The 25,906-nt window shown below is 38.0% G+C and overlaps 1 protein-coding gene across 6 annotated transcripts in view; it reads right to left on the bottom strand.

Moving 5' to 3' along the window:
* The window catches only part of NF1 (neurofibromin 1), a 248,699-nt gene that overhangs the window by 190,523 nt on the left and 32,270 nt on the right, over nucleotides 1-25,906 (bottom strand). For all 6 annotated transcript variants that reach the window (XM_082678058.1, XM_082678063.1, XM_082678062.1 and 3 more), the window contains exons 2-3: nucleotides 2,300-2,443; nucleotides 464-547 (exon numbers count right to left, since the gene is read on the bottom strand). In XM_082678058.1, coding sequence (XP_082534184.1) covers nucleotides 464-547; nucleotides 2,300-2,443 — 228 coding nt within the window. The remainder of the gene's footprint in view (nucleotides 1-463; nucleotides 548-2,299; nucleotides 2,444-25,906) is intronic.

Genomic DNA, 25,906 nt, shown 5'->3' with positions numbered 1-25,906 from the left:
GTAATAGTTTTAATTTTTTAAGTTCTCTTTTACATAGATTTGAAAAGTAAAATATAAAATCAGATTCACACAGGGGGAAACAAGATTCTCTTGGTCTTTAACATCACATTCTTTGACAGCTAAGCAATGCCACAGGCCTAACCAACTGGAGAAATCAGTTAAATGAAATAGTGACTTTTCCACAAAATTTTTTCTAGAAAACCTGAGAGAGAAGAGATGTGACTCAAGCTTAACACTTTATAAGTAATCTTAATATCTATTTAATTTACAAAAGATGAGAATATAATTTTTTCTTGAAAATTTCTCTATGCTACCCAGTCAGCTCTGTTAACAAAATTCATTTTCATGTCTTAGACAAAAAGTCCATGACTCTTCTCCTTGTCCACACCTATGCTTCAGGACATCAGATCATTCTCAAAACTGAATGCACAAAACCTGCCTATTCAAGAATAGATTTACTCACCCCAGCAAGACATTTTTCCAGTGTATCCAATATAATCAACTGAGAGAGATATAAATTTTTTTCAGCAGCTTCTCCAAATATTCTCTAAAAGAAAAGATATTCAGAACACTAAAAGTTGGTTATTACTCTCCACTACAAATCAGCACACATCTGAAAAGTGAGGGCCTAAGGATCAAGAAAATCAATAATCATTGTATCTCCCAGATTATACTATATTTAAATCTATTATTTCTGATTTTCTCCTAATGCTCACACAAAATAAATTCTCAGGCAAACAATCTGTCATCAGCCTGCCACAGTAAAAGATACTCTGGGTTATACTTTAAAAAATATGTAGTAAATGCACTTTGAAACAAACAGCAGTAAAGAGATGGTAACATTAGGAAAATCCCATGTTCTGTTATTTTTTAAGTAAAATTTAGATTTGAACAATATAGAAAAAAATATGTAGGATTTAGGTACACATATAGATCTTTACCAGAATCTTGAACTGAACATTTATGTAACCACACTTTGATGCCACAAAATAATCAAAGCCTAACTCTTACAGCAACAAAATGCTGTAACACCAATTAAAGCGAGTTTTAAGCATTCACTATCTTTAAATCAAATACTACACTATTAACAGCAGACTATGGTTCCCACAATTCAGTTTACTCAATAAGCACTAAATGAATGCCAATATCTCAATACTGTTTTTGTTTTTAAAAGAAGGGTCCAAATACTAAAACATTTTCAATATGAGAACATGGCCACTTATCTATAAAAGCAAAGTCCTATCTGTATGACCCACACACTATGCAACAGAAGCGTTCCATAAAATCTTAAATGTATTTCTGTAAGTCACTTTACATATTTATAAAAGGTCCTTTTTTCAGAAAATCTTAATTTTTTTCCATAAAGAGAAAATATGATTGCCCAGTCCTCCAGTTTACCAATTTTGTAAGCCTGGGGTATCTTCCAATCAACTTTTTCAAAAGAAAACACACCAAAGATGATGTGACTATGAAAATGGTACTGATTTTCACAATCTACAACCAGAAATCAGTTTCACTGCTCAGTGCAAACAGTATAAATTGTGGTTATAAGTGCTCAAAACAAGCAGAGCAGTTTGGAGTTAATCAAGAAATATCCAGATCGGTTGTTCTGGACTGAGTATGAAGGAGATTTTAGATAGAAACTGACACAGAGGAAAGAATCACCAGACAGCAAGAGGAGAAATAATATGTTCAAAGGTACAGAGAGAAAATAGTTGGAGTACCTTGAAGTCTAGGGAATGTAAACAGATTTTATGAAACAGGAAAATAAGAAGCAATTATGAGCTTTTGACAGTGGAAATACTTGATGAAGTATTTGAGGAAAACTTTCAACACAGGTTCTCTACCATGGAATCTTTCACAGGTTACAGGACGAAGGAAATAAAACAGCATCTTCACAAAAGCAATCTCACATTTTAGGACTACAAAGTCATATTTTATTTAGCATCTACTTAAGACTGGGACAATCTGATATGTAAATATTCAAATGAGAAGCTAAGGAAAAGATTTTAATAGATTACTATGGTCAATTTAAATATGACAAAATCTGTATGAAATCCTAATTCCAGAAAAATGGATCAGTAGATATAGGGTCACAAATAAGCCAAGTATCTAAGAAAAAGAATTAAAATCTAAAAAGAAAGTTAAAAGGTTACCTGTGCTCATCCATAAATTAAGATGAATGTTTATATCCAGGGTCCACAGAAAATGACTTTACATATTTCAAAATATGCTGTTCCAAAGTTTAAAATCAAAAACAAACCGAATTCTCCCGTAAAACAGTAATGCAAACACTCACCATATTGTTAACATTCTTTAAGATAGTGGTGAGGCCGCTTATAACCAAAGAAAACTTGTATTTGGAAATATTGATAAGACATTCCTTGTTGTGTTCGGTACTGACTTTGGTATGTGTGTTCTGCTGTCCTGTTTTTATTGGAAGCTGAGGAAAAAAAAAAAAAATGTTAGCTTACATTTTAAAATGACTACCGAGAACTCTATTTCTCATTGAAAATCATGAGATATTAGGAAAATTTTATCAACCACAATTACCTATATTTGTATCTCAAGCTCCAATTTTCAATACATAAAGGAATTTATAGCAAATCTAAAATTCTTTAGAAATTTCAATTTTTGCAGCTTTCTTTCTAGAAGTCATAAATCTCTATCTACCAAATTAAATCTTTACCCAGCACTATGTAAGACAGAATGATGACTCACAGAAATAGAGCTACTTCCTTGTAGCTAAAAATTATTTCAGAGAAATATGTCTGCAATAAAATGCAATCTTTTCTTTTATATATTGAACTCAAGCATTAAAAGAACAACAGACCAAGAAAATCTATGCCTTAGACCTCTAGTCAATAATGGCAAATAACAGCAGATTGTGCAGAAAAGAAAACAAACTGTATAGCCTGGAATATACATAGTAAGACTGATTCAGGTAAGATAATCACCGTCAGGTACACAGCTGAGGGAGTAACAGAACAACAAAGAGATAAATCTCATGGAAAAAAATATCTTTTAAGGGAGATATTATATTTATATTTACCTATATTTATCTGAGAATGAACTAAGTGGCACTACCAGGAAGTTCATCTCTACCCTGTTTAAGAGCAGCATTCTGTATTGAAAGCATCACGAATATCTTTACTGTTTAAATATTAGATCCTGCTAACACTAATACAGAACACTGACGAGGTTCCTCCGTGAAGAAACAAACCTGTGTCCAGCTTCCTCATTTTTAAAATGGTGCAACAAAAGGTGGAAAGAGACCAAGCAGCATGCCCGAGTTTGCTTAGTCAGTTAATAATGTGACTAATTTGATGGTAAAGAAATACTAAATAAAAGAGGGGAAGCATGTTTAGCGTTTAGAAGATAGGGCAGAACAGAAGCTACAGAATTACATAATGTTACAACATTATGGAGAGAAAAAATTCTGAAAGACCGAAAAAAGAGGACTGTAGAAGATGGCAGTGGCTGCACCAAGAGGAAACTGTAATGTAAACTGTGGACTTTGGGTGATTATGACATGTCAATGTGGGTTCATCAACTGTAACCGAAGTACCACTCTAGTGGGAGATGCTGATAATAAAGGAGTCTGTGCATGTGTGGAGGCACAGGGCATATGGGAAAACTCTTTACCTTCCACTCAATTTTTCTGTGACCCTAAAACTGCTCTAAAAAATAAACTGTTAAAAAATGCAAAAAAAATGCAAATAAATACACATAAGATCTTTTACATTTGATATTAAGAAAATTAAGAATTGTTAATATCCTTAAAAAGAGAGACAAAGAGAAAAGATGGCAGTGGCTGCAATGTAGCTTGTGAACCTCCCCAAACCCCTCTGTGAGGGTTCATTTTACATGGCAACTTGACTGGATCATAGAGCACACAGATATTTGGCTGAACACTATTTCTGGGTGTGTCTCTGAGGGTGTTTCCAGATGAAATTAGCATTTGAATAGGTGGACTCTGTAAAGCAGTTTGCACCCCGTCCAATGTGGGTGGGCATCAGCCGATCCACTGAGGGCCTGAATAGAATAAAAAAGGCAGAAGGAGGAAGAATTGGTCCCTTTTGCTTAACTACTTAAGCTGAGACATTGATCTCCTGCCCTTAGTGTTCCTGGTTCTCAGGCCCTCAGACCCTTCTATCTCCCCTGTATTGGTTCTGTTTCTTTAGAGAACCCTGACTAATATACCCCCTCATAAAATAGCAAAGAAGCCAGAATCGCAAAACCCATGGACCATATATCTACATCAAAACTAGGGGACAAGGCACCCCACAATAACCAAAATACAAGCAGCAAATACAAACAAACCACTTACAGCTACAAAACTGGTGTGGTATAAGCATCTGTGCAAGAGACAGCAGAGGGAAGCATAATGTTTGATGGGTCTGACAAGGAAAATCCCCAAACTGCATTAGATCCTCAGTGAAAAGTACAGCAGGACAAGTTTAGAAGCTTAGCTAAAATACAGGGGTTTTTGTACACATGGCAATTGGCACATGTGTGCAAAAGGTCTATAATAAAGTCTGAAAAGAAGATAGCACACTTTAAACCATCACTGTCTAATAGAACTTTCTGTGGTTAGGATATTATACTATATCAACAATGCTCATTACAGTAGCCACTAGCCATATATGGCTATTAAGCACTTGTTATGTGGCTAATGCAAATGATGAATCAAATGTTTAATTTTCTTTTAATTTATTTTACTTAAATTTAAGTAGCCATTGTACCCACTGGACAGCACAGTTCTAAACCAACCAGCTAAAGAAACACTTCCTTCAAGGATGAAGCCCATGCTGAGAAGAAATTGCTGAGATTCACTCCAGACTGAAACAAGAACAACAGGGCAAAAGAAAAAGATCCAGATAAAGGTGGAAGAGAGGAAGGAAGCCAAGAGAGCTCACAAAGAATGCGATGACGTATTCGTTTAATTTCATGAAAGCAATAGAAGAGCTCCAGAGCCATGAAGATAGAAATTATCCTGGCCCACATTTCTCTCCTACCAATTCAGGAAAACTAATTTCACATAAAAATGAGCAACAGAAAACACTGTAGTCAAATCATATGTGAAGTTATTTTGAGAAAAAAGAATAAGAGACAGAATAACATTGCAACAGAAAATGAAAACACACCAAAAAGATATGATCACCAACAGATGAAACTGTAAATTATTAATTCAAAATGAGCCAAGAGAAATTTTTTTAAATGATTAAAGATATGAAATAACAAATTAGAATTACAAATAGAAATAAGTTGACAAAACTCAGGAAAGAATTAGGAAAAAAAAGAAAAATCATTTCAGAAGTGAAGACTAACCAGAAGATATTAAAGAGTGAATAAAACAAAATATAGGGCTTCCCTGGTGGCACAGTGGTTAAGAATGCGCCTGCCAATGCAGGGGACATGGGTTCAAGCCCTGGTCCTGGAAGATCCCTCAAGCCGCGGAGCAACTAAGCCCGTGCACCACAACTACTGAGCCTGTGCTCTAGAGCCCGCGAGCCACAACTACTGAGCCCACGTGCCAAAACTACTGAAGCCTGCACGCCTAGAACCCATGCTCCACAACAAGAGAAGCCACCACAATGAGAAGCCCGTGCACCGCAGTGAAGAATAGCCCCCACCTGCCTGCAACTAGAGAAAGCCCGCACACAGAAATGAAGACCCAATGCAGCCAGAAATACATAATTAAAATTTATTAAAATATATATATATCTAATGCTTTAAGAGAAAAAGAAGGTAAATAGGAGGAAAATTCTAATATCAAAAAAAAAGAAAGAAAAGAAAAATGAGATGGGATTTGCAATAAAGTGACAGAGAAGACAGGCAAACAAGATCCAACATATGTATAACAGGAGTCCTCAAAGAAGGAAATCAAATCAATGGAGTAGAATGAATATTAGAAACTAGACTTCAAGAAAACGTTGCTGAAATTTTTCAAAAACACTTGAAACTATATATTTAAAGGGCACACCACATACCTGGAAAAACTGACCCAGAATGACCAATACCAGGGCATATTTTAGTACAACTATTGACCTTCTGTGAACAAGAAAGAAAAAAAAATCCTTTGAACATTCAGGCAGAAAGAGAAAGCCACTTACACAAAGAACAAAAATTAGACTGTCATCAAACTTTGACAATACTATATGCTAACAGAAAATGAAATAATATTTTAATATTCTCAAGAGAAGATAAAGTAAACCAAGGATTTTATATGCAGGCAAACTGACTCCCAAGTACAATGGTGACAATCAAACTGTTCTGAACTGTAAGAACCCAGGAAATATTGTTCCCTTAAGCCTTTCCTGAGGAATCTACTAGAGAATATACTTCAGTCAACCAAAATAACAGGAGACACATCCACATTAAGAAGGACCATTAAATACACATTTATTAAAAGAACTGAGAATAAATGACGAGAGTAAGAGAAAAAACATACTATATAATTGCTATGTATAATGACAGTATAGATACAGTACAATTATCAAAAATGGGGAGAGGGTAGTGAGAGTATACAAAAAGTAGGATGTTTCCTGATTACCTTATGGTACTAAGAGTAAAAGGGTATTATTTTAAACCAAATGCTAGCTGACGAGATGAGAATAATTTACTAGCTGTTTCAATATTGCTTACAGAAGAAAACCACTATATAACAACTTGCCCTCCCAAGAAAGGGAGGAAATTAGAGTACTATACAAAGACATCAATATAAAAGTAACCAACAGAACAAAAATACAAACTGCTGGTTTGTGCTGGGTGAGCAGTGGCACAAGCCCATCACCAGATGCTTAGGTGAAAACCTACAGAGGGGGTAACTAAACACAGCAAGGGTTTCCCATGTGGCTCTCTTCAAGCTTCTCCTTCACAGTCGCACTTTAGTGGCTGGACATAGTTGGCTTCTCAGATTTCCCTAAAAGCTCCAACTTGTCTACCCATTGTCACTAATTTAGAGGATCTGACTAGTGACTCCTTCTCTGATCCTCCAATTCCCCCTTCTAGATCTTCACCCCACGAGTCCTCTCAAAATTGTATATGGTCTAATTTCCATAATAAGTCCCTTCCCACATCACCCAATCAGCTTCCCTGACTGAACCCTAATACACAAACCTTCTGAAATACCAAAAAATATGCTGGGAGAGCAAATAACATAGACCACACAATTAAAAATGACTTAAAATAAAAGACTTGTATAAATATAAATGTAACATAAAAAATATGACAGAAATGAGTCCAAATTCATCAAACTATGGAACAGTCTCCAGGATATATCTTTAAGTTAAAAAAACAGGCTGAAGAAAAGAGTATACAGTATGCTACCATCTAAGAAGTAGGAGGAGAAATAAATACACACACACACACCTCTTCACACATACAAAAGCAGAAGGATGAAACTTAAAAACTTTTAAGTGGTTACCTTTAGGAAGTGAAAGAAAATAAAGGAGAGGTGTTGAGGATAGAATCTATATTCCCTGGTTTTTGTAGATTTTATTTTGAAATTATGTAATTTATGTAAATATAAAATTAAATTAAAATTCTAAAAAATAAAATAGAAATCAAAAATAAACAAATGAACTGAAATTTGTATCCAAATTTTTAATGGCATAGTCACAAAGAGAAGAACTATTCTAAGTTATTTTAAATCATATTAGGTTGACTTCCTAATGGAATATACTCTAGGGACAAAAAAATGAAGATAAATCTTGATCCTGTATGTATTGTGGGATCATGGAAATGAGTGATTCGGTGATATTTTAATTCTGTCACTACTGGTGTCATTAAAAACTGCGACTCTCAGAACAGGAGAGAAACAGCAAAGTAAAAACCCTGTAGTCTTGAATTGGAACTGGAAGTATCTATATCAATTCTTAATGTAGTTTTATCTTGTATGAAGAAAATAAAATATATTTTTCTCCCTTTGTTTGCTGAAAATGCCTAAAACAATGACCAACCCTGCAGTAATGATCTTGAGATTCCATTTCCTGGTAAAAGGAATTGGGACTCCTTCAGAAAATGGCTGATTCCACATCTGAGGCAAAAAGGTACATGATGAACCTGGAACACTTTGTCATACCAGATAGCAAGAAAGCTGCCAAAGAAAGCTATCAAAGGGTCGAGTCAAAAAGACTCAGGAATAAATTTTGAGGAGGTTCCCACTGACCAAAAATGGAATAATTTGAACATTGTTAAGGACAACAATTTTAATTTATTGAAACATCAAATATGTTTTTTTTTTCAAATATGTTTTAATCCATACTTCTGCTTCCAAGGTAGAGTAATTCACAGCAAAACAACACCTCCCTTCCCCAAACTCACACACACACACAAAATAGAAAAAATACAAAAATCAACTGTTTAAAGATTTTAGAGAGCTACTGAAGGAATGAGGACTAGAGAGGCTAAGTTTCAGAAAAAGGGTGAACTATGGAGAAGCAAGGTGATCTTCTGCAGCTGTTTCCTCCCGCCCTGGGGCATTTGCAGAATCTGCTCCCCCCCCCAAAAAAAAAGCCTCAGAAATATGCCTTTCCCAAGCAAAGTACCTCTGCTGAGGGAAAGAGGAACCATCAGAGATTCTGGTTGTCACTGAGAGCTGGAGTGACACAAATGAAGACATGAGGGAGTCTCAAATGCATAATTGGGTGGAAAATGGTAAAAAAGCTAAGCCAAAAACTTCTGAAAAGCAGAACAGAATTTCAAAATCTCACAGCCTCAGAAAACAACGATTAGAGTACAGAACCTGCTAAAGAGAGAGGGACCCTAGTAAATGCACCCAGTTCTTAATTGTACAGCCTGGAGAGTAACATCCTAAATAAACAGGGGCAAATCACAGCAAATGGAACTTTTGTACATTACAAGTAGGAGTGTAAATCAGTAATTACTTTGGAAGACTGACATTATCTGCTAAAATGGAGCATGTACATACCGTCATCCCTCCAACTCTGCAGGACATTGGTTCCAGGAGCCCAGAGGATACCAAAATTTGTGATACTCAAGTCCCTTATATAAAATGGCATAATATTTGCACATAACCTACGCATATACTTACGTGTACTTTAAATCATCTCTAGATTACTTACAATACCTAATAGGATATAAATGCCATGAATAGTTTTAAATACAATGCAAATGCTACTTAAATAGTTGCCAGTTGCTTGGCAAATTCAAATTTTGCTTTTTGGACCTTTCTGGAATTTTTTTTCTCCGACTATTTTTTATATGCATTGGTTGAATCCACAGGTGTGGAACCCATGGATACAGAGGGCCAACTGTACTTAGCAACTTCACTAGGTATATACCCAAGAGAAATGTGTACATATGTTCACCAAAAGATATGTTCAGCTATGTTTATAGCAGTGCTTTCATAATTTCCAAAAACTGGAAACACTCCAAATGTCTATCAACAGCAGAAATGGTTTTTAAAAATGGTATATTCAAACAAAGAAAAACTCTGCAGCAATGGGAATAAATGACTTACAGCTATAAACTTTATTTCATAAATATAATAGTGAGTGAAAGAAGTCAGAACAAAAGATCCCTTACTGTATGATTGTTACACAAATTTCAAAAACATGTTAAATTCAAGTCAGGATAGCAGAGACCCTTGGAAAGAGCAAGTAATGACCAGAAGGAAAAGGAAGGGGAAAGAGGAACTCCTGGATTGCTAGCGTTATTCTATTTCCTGATCTCTGTACTGGTTACACTGCTGTGTTTACTTGGCAAACACTCACTGAGCTGTATATTTACATACATTTGTGCATCTTTCCATACTTATAAGTCAATGGCAAGTTTTCTAAATAATACATATTTAAATCCATGAGTTAATGATACTAAAAAAACAAACTGGTCACTCCTAGTGGATACAGGGGAATTTTGGTAGGCACTGCTGAGGCACTGCTCAGCTCCACATTCAGGGAAGAACTTAACTGCTGGAGTGCTGTCAGTCAGCCCCTCAGGGATCGCCTCATCTGAAGAGAATGATCCTGCCCAGGTGAAAGCCTTCCTGGGCAGCCCACATCCAATGACCAACTGATAATGGCAATATAAAGGCCGGAACACCTCAGCCCAATTCTGGGAAACTCAAAAGGGCCATTCTAGCTCCAGAGCTCCCCAAAGGGGTTGGCCAAACCTGATTCTGGGCCTGCTCTGTACCATGAATTCTGCATCTGCAATCCTCCCTTCTCTCAGGTGTGCATCCCAAGGGAACACCTTAATGAACATCCTGCACTAGGCTCTCAGGGCAGATGGAGCAGGTGCTAAGATGTGAATTTAAAGCTGGCAATGAAGGAGAAACAGTAACCTCAAAAACAACTGAATTTGAAGAATATTACTAAACTATTTGAGCTCTGCGAAAAAAGAGAACAAAAAGCTTACTGCCGATTAGAAGCTAAGTATGAAAGCCAGAAGGCCTCTCTGGAAGCACACAAAGATGCTCTCCTCTCCTCCAGCAGGAAGGCAAAGAAACCTAAGGACAAGAACCAGAATTATCAGAGTTTCTAGGTTCCAAAAGTTAAACTCCCAAACAAGGCAGGTCTGCTACGCCAAGATCAGAGAGCTGTGGTTGGCAAAGAATAATAAGACTCTGACACATGTAAAGGAAACATCTGGGTTGGTGCTCCCCAAAATCTTTTATCTCCAAATTGCCCTGAACCCTCAAAGTCTACAGAAGTGGCCCATTACTGTTACTAAGAGCAAGCATTCCCTACGCCTGTCTGAAGACAATTCAGAGGCCTCTCCCCTGCAAGACAACAGATGTTCCCTCAGGAGTTGCCACCACCTCCCTTCTTGGCCAAAGAGGTACAAGGGAATTTGGGGGGTAATGAAACTTCCTATATCTTGATCATGGTGAGGATTACATGAATGTGTGTATTTGTCAAAACTCAGAATTAAGCAGTATAAATTCAAGTGAGAGTGTTATAACATTAGGGCATTCAATGTAATCCCTCTGGTAACCACAAAGAAAATAGCTGTAGAATATACAAAAAGGAAATGAGAAAGGAATTTAAACATTCCACTACAAAAAGTAAACACAAAAGAAGACAGTAATGTAGAGAATGAGGGACCAAAAAAAGCTATAGGGCATATAGAAAACAAATAGCATGATGACAGCAGTAAGTCCTCTCTTATCAGTAATTACTTAAAATATAATTAGATTAAACCCGCCAATCAAAAGACAGATTTGGCAGAATGACCCAACTATAAGTTGCCTACAGGAGACTCACTCGACATCCAAAGACACAAGCAGGTTAAAGAAGAAGGAATGGAAAAAATTATTCCATGCAAACAGTAATCAAAAGAGAGTAGGCTATACTAATATAAGACAAAATAGCCTTTAAATCAAAAAGTTATGAGACAAAGGAGGACATCATAAATTAATACAAGGTTCAATACAGCAAGAAGATAGATTATAAACATTTACACAGCTAATTACAGACCATCAAAATACATGAAGCAGGGACTTCCTTGGTGGCACAGTGGTTAAGAATCTGCTTGCTAATGCAGGAGGACACAGGTTTGAGCCCTGGTCTAGGAAGATCCCACATGCCACGGAGCAAATCAGCCCGTGCGCCACAACAACTACTGAGACTGCACTCTAGCGCCTGCGAGCCACTACTACTGAAGCCCACATGCCACAACTACTGAAGCCTGTGTGCGTAGAGCCCGTGCTCCGCAACAAGAGAAGCCACCGCAATGAGAAGCCCACACACCACAACGAAGAGTAGCCCCTACTCACCACAACTAGAAAAAGCCTGTGTGCAGCAACAAAGACCCAACACAGCCAAAAATTAATTAATTATTTTTTTAAAAAAACTTCATATGTGACATGGTCACAATTAAAAAAAAAACACGTGAAGCAAAAACTGACAGAATTGAAGGGAGAAACAGAGAGTTCTACAATAATAGTTGGAGACTTCAACATTCCACTCACAATAACAGAGAAAACAACCAGACAGAAGATAAGTCAGGAAATAGAGGACTCAACACAATAAAACAATTAGACCTAATATACATGTACAAAACACTCTACCCAACAACAGAATATACAATCTTAAGTGTACATGGGACATTTTACAGGTTAAACCATAGGTAAGGACACAAATAACATCTCAATAGATTTTAAAGGATAGATATGCAAAGTATCTTCTCTGACCACAATGGAATGAAGTTAGAAATCAGTAACAAAAGTAAAACTGGAAAATTCACAAAACTGTGGAAATTAAACATTATACTTTTAAACAACCAATATTTCAAAGAAGAACTCACAAGGGACATTAGAAAATACTTAGAGATTAATGAAAATGAAAACACAACAAACCAAAGCTTACGGGATGCAGTGAAAGCAGTACTAAGGGGGAAATTTATAGCTATAAATGCTTACATTAAAAACAAGGAAACTAAAAAAAACAAAAAACAAGGAAACTTTCAACTCAACAACCTAACTTTACAACTTAAGGAACTACAAAAAGAAGAACAAAGGAAACCCAAATCTAGGAGAAGGAAAGAAATAAAGATGAGAGCAGAGGTAAGCAAAATAGTAAAACAATAGAGGAAAATCAATGAAATCAAGAGTTGGTTCCTCAAAAAGATCAACAAAATTGACAAACCTTTAGCTCAATGGACCAAGAAAAAAGAGAAAACACTCAAAGCACTAAAATCAGAAATGGAAGTGGGGACATTACTATCAATTCTACAGAACTAAAATGGATTTAAAGAAAGTACTATTAACAACTGTATGCCAAAAAGACTGGAAAACCTAGATAAAATGGGAAAATTCCTAGAAACACAAAACTTACCAAGACTAAATCACAAAAAAACAGAAAACCTGAATAGACCTATAACTACTAAGGAGATTGAATCAGTAATCAAAAAATCTCCCAAAAAAGAAATATCCTGTACTTGATCACTTCACTAGTGAATTCAACCAAACATTTAAAGAAAAACTAATACCAACCCTTCTAAAGCTTTCCCCCAAAATTAAAAGAACACTTCTAACTCACTCTATAAGGCCAGCATAACCTGGATACCAAAGCCAAAGACACTACAAGAAAATTATAGACCAATATCCCTGATAAACATTGATGCAAAAATTCTCAACAAAATACTAACAGAATTCTGCATCACATTAAAAGGATTGATTGTGCTTCCCTGGTGGCGCAGTGGTTGGGAGTCCGCCTGCCGATGCAGGGGACACGGGTTCGTGCCCCCGGTCCAGGAGGATCCCACATGGCACGGAGCAGCTGGGACTGTGGGGCATGGCCGCTGAGCCTGCACATCCAGAGCCTGTGCTCCGCAGCAGGAAAGTCCACAGCGGTGAGAGGCCCACGTACCGCAAAAAAAAAAAAAAAGGATTATTTATACACCATGACCAAGTGGGATTTGTTCCTGGAATGCAAGAATGGTTCAATATATGAAAACTGATCAATGTGACACACCACATCAACAAAATCAAGGGAAAAAAAACCCACATGATTATCTCAGCTGTCAATACTACACAAAATGATCTACAGAGTCAATGCACTCTCTATCAAAAATCCTAAAGACATATTTGCAAAAATAGAAAAACCCATTCTAAAATTCATATGTATCTCAAGGGACCCTGAATAGCCAAGACAATCTTGAAAAAGATGAACAACTTGGAAGATTCACACTTGATTTCAAAACTTATTAGAAAGTTACAGTCATCAAAACAGCATGGTACTGGCATGAAGACAGACATGTAGACCAATGGAACAGAACAGACAGCCCAGAAATAAACCCTCTTGTATATCGTCAAATGATTTTTGACAAAGGTGCCAAGACCAGTTAAAGGAGAAAGGATAGTCTTTTCAACAAATGGTACTGGGAAAACTGGGTATCCACATGCTAAGGAATGAAGTTAGACCCTTACCTAACACCATATACAAAAAGTAACTCAAAGTGGATCAAGGACCTAAATGTTAGACCTAAAACAATTAAACTCTTAAAAGAAAACACAGGACACTTCATGACACTGAATTTCTTAATGATATCTTGGATATGACAACAAAGGTACAGGTTACAAAGGAAAAAATAAACAAACTGGACTTCAGGAAAACTTTAAAATTTTGTGCATCAAAAGACACTATCCAGGGACTTCCCTGGCAGTCCAGTGGTTAAGACTCCATGCTTCCACTGCAGGGAGCATGGGGTTCGATACCTGGTTGGGGAACTAAAGATCTCGCATGCCACACGGTGAGGCCGAAAAAAAAAGAAAAAGAAAAAAAAAGACACTATCCACAGAACAAAAAGGTAAACCACAGAATGGGAGAAAATATTTGCAAATCATGTATTTGGTAAGAGATTAATACCCAGACTATATAGAGAGCTCCTAAAACTCAACAATAACAAAAACAACCTGATTCATAAATGGACAAAGGACTTGAATAGTTATTTCTCCAGAGAAGATAAACAAATGGCCAATAAGCACATGAAAAGATGCTCAACATCATTAATCATTAGGGAAATGCAAATCAAAACCCATTAGGACAGCTAATATCAAAACACACACACACACACACACACACACACACACACACACACACACACACAGAAAACCAACAAGTGTTGGTGAGGATGTGGAGAAACTGGAATCTTTGTGCACTGCTGATGGGAATATAAAATGGTATAGCCACTGTGGAAAACAGTATGAAATTTTCTCTAAAAAATTAAAAATAGAATTACCATATGATCCAGCAATTCCACTTCTGGGTATATACTCAAAAGGAGTGAAAGTAGGATTCAAAGAGATATGTGTATACCCACGTTCACAGCAGTATTATTCATAACAGCTAAAACATGGAAGGAACCCAAGTGTCCACTGACAGATGAAAGGATAAGCAAAATGTGGTATATACATACAACGGAATATCATTCGGCCTTAAAAAGGAAAGGAAGGGCTTCCCTGGTGGCACAGTGGTTGAGAGTCCGCCTGCCGATGCAGGGGACATGGGTTCGTGCCCCGGTCCGGGAAGATCCCACATGCCGCGGAGCAGCTGGGCCCTGAGCCATGGCCGCTGAGCCTGCGCGTCCGGAGCCTGTGCTCCGCAACAGGAGAGGCCACAATAGTGAGAGGCCCACATACCGCAAAAAAAAAAAAAAAAAAATGATTAAGATGGTAAATTTTATGTGTATTTTACCACACACAGAAAAAGAAAAAAAGACTATATACATAAAAGGGAAGGACACATAATATAAATTTATACATTAATTTTTCAAAATCTGAGATCAAGGAAGAATTCTAACAAACATTTATTGAATATCCGCTATGTACCAGATAGCAATGTAGGTACTATAAACACAAAGATGAATAAATGTACCCTCAAGGTACCAATAATTCTGAAATTATCCCCTAATCTCTCTTCTGTTCACCCTTTCTCTTGGGCAATCTTGTGTATTCACTGACTATCCTACTGATTACTATTATGATGACTGCTAATGACTAAGCCCCAAGAGTCTCATTCCTTGGTGGACACACCCTGTATAACTCTCTTCCTTAAAAGTGAGAAGGACTTGCATGAAGGGATATCCCTTTCATGACTGTTACATTACACGGCAAAAGGGACTCTGAGGATGCAATTAAGGTCCCTAATCAGTTGACTTAAGTGGGAGATTATCTCAGATGAGTCTCTCCTAACCAGGGAAGCCAAAACAGAGATATGAAGCACCAAAAATACTTTGTTGGCCTTGAAGAAGCAATCTACCATGCTGTGGGGAAGGCCACATGGCAGGGAACAGCAAGAGGCCTCTTGGAGCTGAAGGCCTCAGTCCTACAACTGTAAGGACCTAAATTCTATCAACAACCAGTGAGCTTGGAAGAGGACCCCAAGCCTCAGATGAGATCATAGCCCTGACCAATACCTTGATTTCATCCTGGTGAGGACCTGAGCAGAGAACCCAGCTAACCAGTGCCCAGATTCCTGACCCACAGAAACTGTGAGATAATAATTTTGTATTGTTTTAAGCCACTGTGTTTCTGGTAGTTTGTTACATAGCAATAGAAAACTAATACAACTACCAAATCTGTATGTTCAAATGTGTCATCCAAATGCCTATTTGGTATCTCCACGTGGGTATCTTAAGACACTTCAAAGTCAGTGTTTCTAAAATTTAATTTATAATCTTCCTACCATACTTCCTATCTCAGTAAATAGTACCACAATCCACCAAGTTTCTCAGATCTGAGAGTCATCTCTGACACTTCCTTTATTCCCCTCCTTTCATCCTCCTTTAGTCAGTCAGATTGATAAAAATGAGAATAATAAATAGGTACACACAACTCAGCTCTACTCTTCTTTACTTGGGAACAGGCTTGTTACAGAGTACAAGAATTTTCCTCTATATCAACATTCCAAGAGTTGATCAGGGGACTCACCCTGCAGAAGGGAGTAACCAACACTGCCTGAGACTAGGTGGGTAAGTCTGCCTAATTCTGAGGTTTAGATAGCAGGCCCACTGGGTCTCCAACTTCACAACTTCACACTGAACACACACATACATATACACACAAATATTTATATATTTCATATATATTTTGGTCTTTACCTTTGGTCTTCTATTTCTGAACTTGTTCAGAAAACAAAGAGGGAAGAAAAGTATATGCAGGCCCCCCAGGCTCTCATACCAGCCCTAAAATCTATGTAGAAGAAAAAGCAAGATTAGGGGTACTAAGCAACCAAGATTCTATCAGATAAGGTGGTCAGGAAGATCTGACATTTGAGGAGAGACCTAAATGAAGAGAATGGGAAGACCTATGCAAAGGTCTAAAGAAGAACATTCAAGGCAGCAGAGGCAGGTAAAATACATCTGACGCTGGAACAAGTGTGGCACATTCAAAGCCTAGCAAAGAGGCCATTGTGGCTAAACTAAAGGGAACAAAAGAAGAAAATACAGGGGATGAGGTCAGAGAGAGAAGCAGGGATGGGTCAGATCATGAAAAGCCTTGTGGGTCATTTTAAAAGCTTTGAATTTATTTTGAGTTTGATGGTGTGGCAGATTATATTTTTCAAATACAGTCATGGTATCTCTCAACCCACATGCTCTCCTGTAATAAGATCTTGCCATTCCCACATCAAAAAGTGGAGTCTATTTTTCCATTTTCTTGCCACTAGGCAGGTTCTGTGACTGTTCTGACCAATAAAATATGGTAGAAGGGACACTGTGCCAGTTCTAGGCACAGCCCTTAATTGGTCTGACAGTTTTTCTTTCCCTCCTCCTTGGAAGCCAGCTGCATGTAAAAAGTGTGATTATTCTGAGACCACCATACTGTGAAAACTCCACGCCACGTGGAGAGATCATGAAGAATGAGATGCCATGTGGAGACAGAGGCCAAGAAGCACTGAGATGCCAGACATGTGACTGAAGAAGTTGTACTGGGAGGGATTCTCCAGCCCCAGCCACCCCAGCCAACACCTTGTGGAACATTGTTGAACCCGTCATGAAGTCCTGACTCCCAAAATTGTGAGCAAAATAAACAGGTCATTTTAAGCTATAAAGCTTTGTAGTACTTTGTTATGCAGCAATAGGTAACGAAAAAGAGAGGGAAAGAAGATATTGAAGGGATGTAAACAAGGGAGCAACATGATCAGATTTACGTCTTTTAAGAGTCTTCTTGGGACTTCCCTGGCAGTCCAGTGGTTAAGACTTCGCCTTCCAATGCGTGGGGTGCGGGTTCAACCCCTAGTTGGGGAGCTAAGATCCCACATGCCTCGCGGCCAAAAACCCAAATCATAAAACAGAAGCAATATTGTAACAGAATTCAATAAAGGCTTTAAAAATGGTCCACATCAAAAAAAAAAATCTTAAAAAAAAATTGTTAAAAGAGTCTTCTTGCTGCTGTATGTTAGAAGATAGTCTAGGCAAGAGAAAAATGGTAGCTTAAATTACGCTAATAAAAGTAGAGGAGGGACTTCCCTGCTGTCGCAGTGGTTAAGAATCCGCCTGCCAATGCAGGGGACACGGGTTTGAGCCCTGGTTCGGGAAGATACCACATGCCGCAGAGCAACTAAGCCCGTGCGCCACAACTACTGAGCCTGCGCTCTAGAGCCCACGAGCCACAACTACTGAGCCCATGTGCCACAACTACTGAAGTCCATGCGCCTAGAGCCCATGCTCTGCAACGAGAAGCCACTGCCATGAGAAGCCTGTACACCGCAACGAAGAGCAGCCTGCTTGCTGCAACTAGAGAAAGCCCACACGCAGCAACGAAGACCCAACGCAGCCAAATACAAATTAATTTTTTTTAAAAAAGTATGTCCTTAAAAAAAAAAAAGTAGAGGAGAAGCAGTGAGAAGATATTATAATGGATTTGGAAGATGTGGGGCTTATTTAAAATGGCAAATTGATTCTGAAGTTCACTTGAAAGGACAAATTTGTGAGAATACCAAATAACTTTCTGAAAAACAAGAACCAGAGGAGACTTGCATTATCAGGTACTTAAAACATTCTATTCAATATTAAGCTTTCATAACAAAACCAATATATTATAAGGATAAACTAATTATAGTCATAGAGCAGATATTAGTATGTACATGGAAAGTTAACATGATAAAGTTAATATTTCAAATCAGAGGTAAAAGAATGATTTGTCAACAGAACATTTTAAAATACATGCGTGTGTGTGTGTGTGTGTGTGTGTGTGTGTGTGAGAGAGAGAGAGAGAGAGAGAGAGAGAGAGAGAGAGAGAGATTAAGAACCTAACGTAAAAAAAGAAAAACAGTCATAAAATTACTAGGAAAAATACTGAAGAATAATCTCATAATATTTGGGTAGGACAGATTTTCCTAAACAAGACAAAATCCAGAAGCCATTAACAAAAAAACACCAATATATTTACCTACATAAAAACGTTTTAATCTTGCTTTAAAAAAACAAGACACTACTTACAAAGAAAAAGACAAGTAACAGGAAGTAAAAGAATGTGCAACAACTAGCAGCCAAAAGGTTTACATACTAATATAGTATAAGGTTATACTATATTTATCTGTTTATTTGTTTATTTATTTATGGCTGTGTTGGGTCTTTGTTACTACATGCGGGCTCCCTCTAGTTGCAGTGAGCGGGGGCCACTCTTCGCTGCGATGCATGGGCTTCTCATTTTGGTGGCTTCTGTTGAGAAGCATGGGCTCTAGTCACACGGGCTTCAGTAGTTGTGGCACATGGGCTCCGTAGTTGTGGCTCACAGGCTCTAGAGCACAGGCTCAGTAGTTGTGGCGCACAGGCTTAGTTGATCCGCAGCACGTGAGATCCTCCAGGACCAGGGCTCAAATCCGTGTCCTGTGCATTGGCAGGGAGATTCTCAATCACTGTGCCACCAGGGAAGTCCCAGGTTATATTATATATTAATAAGACTATTTAATGCAAAAACTGAAGAAATACGAAGCAATTCACAGAAGATGAGTAGTCAATAAATATATGAAAATGTGCTCATTTCACTAATAATTTTAAAAGTGAAAAATAAAATGAAACCATTTTTGTGACTCTACAGTTTTCCAAAATAAAGTTAAATCCTAGTGGAACTCATAATAAAGAAATGACTATGCCTGGAGTGGGTATTTTTTTTTTAATTATTTTTTAAGATAAATTGTATCTGAGAGGTAAAAATGAGTTAATTTTTTTCCTCTCTTTTACTCTTATGAGTTTCTCTTACTGTCAATTGGCATGTATTACTTTCCCAATTGGGAAAAAAACTTTTTGAACATTTCATGCTACCTTATATAAAACTTTGGATATTATTGCAGAAATGTAAAGGGCCTAAACTACAGGAAGAAAAATAACCTTTTAATATGATCTGTATTAAGCTGTTAGCTACTTAAGATAGAAGATTTCAACAAGTAAGAGGATTTAGCAAGAGAAGGCAAAACATTGAGCAAAGCACTGTGAACAATGGATAATTTGTTCCTAGTTGCACTCAGAAAATTCTTGAAAAGGTCATAGGCTAAAATCTTTGCCTCTGTGTACATTTTAACCAATTTCTAAAAGGCCCTCAGACCATGATGGGGTTGGGAATGACATTAAAATTCACTTAATATAAGTCTTCATCTAAATGAGAAAAAAAGCAAAGAAAAAAATCATACTGGGGGAAAAGACACCTAGAAAAAAATCATGCTACCAAAAAAAAAAAAAAAAGACCAACAGGCTCTAGATATCAAGTAACAAACACAAATCAGGAAAATATATCGAATATTTATACTGGTTATATTAACACATTTCCCAAAGTGGACTCTGCACCAGTGGGTTGTAATATGACTTTATATAGCACCTAATGAACTTTAAAAATTTTAAGTTTTACATTCATTTTAACATGTGATAACAAAAAAAATATCATTAGCACTATGATTACAAAGATACTATTCCTTTGACAAGGCTAAGTGAAAAAGGTAAGCCAACTTCAAGTTAAGCTAAGTAAAGGACACAGGATATGGCTAAACTAATAGTACATAAATGATTAAAGGTAAGAAAATACTGCAATAACATTCTGAAATTTAATACTGAGCTCATAAAACAGGTTATTAAATAATTAACTTGTTTTTTTTAACGGACACTGTAAGACTATATGGACACTTGTAGGCAAGGATATTAACATAGAGCCAAACCAATTTTATCAAGAAGTGAATTCAAACATCATCCTTCCCTAAACACTTCTTGCTTTTAGTTTATTCCCTTCCTACTATTCTGAGCTTACCAACTACCCAAGTTTTTCCATACATAGAAGTCTCTGATTCACAAATAAAGAACCTATTTATACCAGTAGTCCCAAATACTAATGAAGTTCCAAAAGCAGCTTCCCAAATGCCCTTTCCATTGTCTCCAGATATCTACCACGGCAGGGGAAGATTTGTTTCTGTCAAACATAAACTTGGATCACATTGTTCCCATAAAATATGCTGGCTCTTCCTTTCCCTTCCTCTCCCTTCCCTTCAGTAAATAATTCAATACAAAAGCCATTAAGAGGGGTAGAGCAAGGTAGGCATCTGTGTGTGCTTCGGGGAGGAGATGCAGGAGTCGGAGCAGGATGAGTAAGGCATTTGTGTAGAAGAAATGGAGCATGAACAGGGCGAAGAGGGTGTCCACATGTGGAAGGCAGCCCAGCAAAGGGTGTCAGAGCATGAATGGAGTAAGGAAAGACTCCCATTGAGAGGGCAGCCAGGCATGGGGTATTAGAATCTAAGCAGGGTGAGAAGGGTATCTACATGGGAGAGCAGGCCACATAGGGTGTCAGAGCTGAAATGGGATAAGGAGGGTGTCCATAAGGAGGATAGCCCAAAGCTGAGTTTCAAAGCCTGAGTGAGACTAAGAGACAAGAGAGTGGGGCCCAGCCAGGGCAGATGGACTGTGTTGGGCATTTGCATGACGAGGGAGAGGGTGTTCTGGCACAGAACAGGGTGAGAGGGATGTCCACATAGGGAAGCAGCACAGGGTAAGGAATACGAGCTTGAGCAAGGCAAGGAGGGCACCCACATAAGGTGGGGGTGGCGGTTCAAAAATCAGGGGCGTTGGAGCCCAAGCAGAGTGAGGAGGGCATCTGTACTTGGGAGCAAGTGGTGACAGGGAATGACAGTGATGGGAGATTGGTTACATGAAGGGAGAATAATCAAAGAAGTAAATATGTTAAGAATAATGACAGCCAGGTTTCTTACTGTCAGAGAAAGAAGTTACAAATAAAGAAAGGGAGAAAACTACAAAAGACCCTCGTGTTGAAATAAAATTAGAGGCAGTGTAAACACAGAGCTTTCAATATATAGATATGGAAATTAATATTGATATAAATATGTATACACACACATACCTGGAATGTGTGGATAGGACTACGTCTATTCCCTAACTCTGTTCACTAAGAAGACTTAGAAACAAGGACAACTCAGTAGTAATGAGTCTACCTAGCCCCTATATCTTGGTTTTTAAAAACCATTCTCCTCTAAAAGGAACCAGGGCTCCTTAGAGAAACAGCTGATGATTTCCAGCTCTGAAACACAAGGAAGATCCAGAGAAGTCTGGAACATTTTGTCATGTCAGAAAAAAAGGAAATGCTCAAAGAATGATGGAGACATGTCAAAAGGACACAGAAGCCAGACTAAGGGGGCTCTCACTGGCCATATCTGGAATAATTTGAGCATAAAAATAAATAACGATAAAACATATCATCCATTGAATAACAGAACAATTAGTCTGTACTCTTAGGAATCCCTGAATAAACTAAAAGCTTGATGAAGACTGAGATATTGGGATTCCCTGGTGGCGCAGTGGCTGAGAATCCGCCTGCCAATGCAGGCGACACAGGTTCAAGCCCTGGTCTGGGAAGATTCCACATACCACGGAGCAACTAAGCCCGTGTGTCACTTCTGAACCTGTGCTCTAGAGCCCACAAGCCACAACTACTGAGCCCGCATGCCGCAACTACTGAAGCCCGTGCGCCTAGAGCCCGTGCTCTGCAACAAGAGAAGCCACCAAAATGAGAAGCCCACGCACCGCAACAAAGAGCAGCCCCCGCTCACCTCAACTAGAGGAAGCCCACGTGCAGCAACGAAGACCCAACACAGCCAAAAATAAATAAATAAAATAAATAAATTTTTTTAAAAGAGAATCCATTTAAAAAAGAAAAAAGACTGAGATATTTACACAGTTTCTAAGCATGCCCATACAATGTAAAGAGTAATTCTATAATGAAGAAGTTTGGCTCATCATCTTAATCAAGTTATCAAAGTTAGCATCATCAATAGCTGGACAGTCTGAATTGTGTCACCTGATAGGATATAAGCACACAGCATTGCATCTGAGATATTCCTATCAAATATGTATAACATAAACCTAACCATGAGGAAATGTTAACAAATCCAAATTGAGGAACAGTCTACAAAATAACCAGATGATACATTTCATTCCAGAATGAAAGAGACAAAAAAGACGTAAGAACTAAATATAACATGATTCTGGACTTCATCCTTCTGATATAAAGGACATTATTGGACAAATATAAAACCTGAATGGGGCCTGAGAATTAGGTGGTAGTAATAAGGCATCAATGTTAACTTCCTGATTTTAATAGGTGTGTTATGGGTAACACAGTAACATTTTAATTTGTAGAAAAGGCAGTGAAGTATTCAGGGGTGATAGGGCATCATATCATCAACTTACGACTAAAATGGTTTGGGATTAAAATTCTTTGTGCTTTACTCGTAGCTTTTCTGTAAGTTTATGATTGCTTTAAGATTTTTAAAAAAGATTTAAAAATTCTGATTGAGCTCTGATTCAATACAGGCTAATCTTCAGGTTTTAGAGGGGGAGGAGTTTAGAGGGTAGGAAGAGAACCTAATACTATTTAAAACAGCATTTCCATAGGGATCAAGTATCTGAATTCCACACAGATTTAACAAGTGAAGTGTCAGCATAAAACCTATTCACAGGCTGAGGGCTGTAGTGCCCTCAGTAATAATTCAGCTTTCCGAAATCTGATGCTCAAGCTCACGATTTAGGAAGAAAAGTACCTCTGAAAGCTACAAAATAATTTTGTTCCTAAACTCAAACAAAAATCTCCTGGCTCTTAATTTATAGAGAAGGCCCATGTTCTCTATCCATAAGTGCTAAAGCCCAGTAATCATTTATTTTTTAATAAAACATATAATAATCACATACAAGTAAAATCAAATATACCTACAAATAATACCTTTTATTTACTTTATTCACTTTTCCTTGAAGACTTAAAACCACAAAATTAGTATTATTATTATACACATAAGGAAAATCATAAATTTCTCTACAGCAGGACAACCAAACTAAGTCAGAACTGAATCACACACAAACATGCCCCAACCCGCCCCCATCTGTGATGGGCCTTTCCCAATGTACAATGTGTATCTGCATTACACATTAACCAGACCTCCTCTAGGCAGGAGGATATAATCAACCTTTGAGAAAAATGGTCCCTTTCTTCTGATACCAACATTGTAATTTTAAGATTACTATTTCTTTCGCATCCTATATAGGGGGTCACACTGACCTAAAGGCTCGCTCTGAACATACATACCTGACCAAAACATCTCTGATGAACTTTATGTATAATATGATCCATAATTGTCTCAAAAATGCATAACACTGCATCTCTAGCTCCTAACTGGTAGAACCTTTGAAAGCTTGAGAGTTTGTCTCCTGGGTTATAATCCTCAGTTTGGCTTGAATAAAATTCTCTTTTTTTTTTTTCTTCTTAGCTTGACTGTTAATTGAATTTTTATCTACATGCATTATTGTAAGAGACTGAAATTTATAATCTAACAGGATCTACAAGCTATAAGCATCTAACCCAATTTTCTCTAGTACCCCCCCAACATTAAGTTGAAAGTAGAAAACAATGAACAATTTTCTGAATAAATCTGAGAAATATAAAAAGGACAAGGAAGGGAAAAGTGGGAAAAGAGAAGAAAAGAGAGAGTAGCAAAAATGCCAAACCAACAAGCTCGGAAATGTGGGAACTCTCAATTTACAACAGAAACAATGTACAACTATTAATCAAGCTCTAGTTTAATTAACCTATACTTCTAAATATATTTGATACACTGGGCTGGAAGAAGTTCATCCCGCTGACTGAGTGTGGGGCAGGCAGTCTCTGAGATGGCTCCAATGAGCACACCTCCTGATATTCACACCTCCCACACTGTACCAGGGTTGGTCATTCTAATCGCTAGACTACAACAGACGTGATGATGTCTGTCTTCCGATATTAGGTTATCAAAGACGGAGGATTTCATCTCCAACTGGCTTGTTTTCTCCGCCCCTCCACCCCCCAATCCCTGCCTCTTCCTCATCACTTGCTCTAGAGAAAGCCAAGAGCCATGTCATGCGGACACTCAGGCAGCCTATGGAGAGGTCCACATGGCAAAGAACTAAGGCTTCCTGCCAACGATAAGAGAAGTGAATTTAGAAGCACATCCTCCCACGAATCTTTCAGATACCTTCAACCCCAGCCAACAGCTTGACTGCAACTTCAAATGAGACACTGAACCAGAGGCACCCAGCTAAGCCACTCTCATATTCCTGACCCACAGAAACTGTGAGATAATAAATGTCTGTTGTTTTTTGAGGTAATTTGTTTTGCAGCAATAGATAATTAATACATCATAGGTCTGAGTGCTGGAGAGCTAAAGAGCAACAATTATACTCCCCCAAGAGAAGAAAAGTACTTTGTCCTAACAGATTCTTGCTGGCTACAGAAAAGGTATTGAATATATATGAAAAGGATAATATTTAAATTCTAATCAAAAGGCCACTTGCAATTCCCTTGAAGGAACACGACCAAACAAATGCCTTAGTAAGGAAAAAAGTAAAGTATTTCTTGTATCTGAAATCACATATCCTTCCCAGCTTCTAGGTTACCCGGAATTTCTAGTACTCATTTTGGATTCTTTTTCTTTTATAAATTTATTTATTTATTTATATTTAACTGCATTGGGTCTTCATTGCTGTGCGCGGGCTTTCTCTAGTTGCGGCGAGCGGGGGTTCCTCTTCATTGCGGTGCCCGGGCTTCTCATTGCGGTGGCTTCTCTTGTTGCAAGGCACAGGCTCTAGAGCGCAGGCTCAGTAGTTGTGGCGCACGGGCTTAGTTGCTCCACGGCATGTGGGATCTTCCTGAACCAGGGCTCGAACCCGTGTCCCGTGCATTGGCAGGCAGATTCTTAACCACTGCGCCACCAGGGAAGTCCCCCAAAGTGCTTAGTCTTAAAAAAAAAAGAATCTGAGGGACTTCCCTGGTGGCGCAGTCATTAAGAATCCGCCTGCCGGGCTTCCCTGGTGGAGCAGTGGTTGAGAATCTACCTGCTAATGCAGGGGACACAGGTTCGAGCCCTGGTCTGGGAGGATCCCACATGCCGTGGAGCAACTAGGCCCGTGAGCC

The sequence above is a fragment of the Grampus griseus genome (genome assembly GCF_964374135.1).
Source record: "Grampus griseus genome assembly, chromosome: 20".
Lineage (NCBI taxonomy): Eukaryota > Metazoa > Chordata > Mammalia > Artiodactyla > Delphinidae > Grampus > Grampus griseus.
The sequence above is the reverse complement of the archived record's forward strand: the minus strand, read 5'-3'. Positions and strand labels throughout refer to the sequence as shown.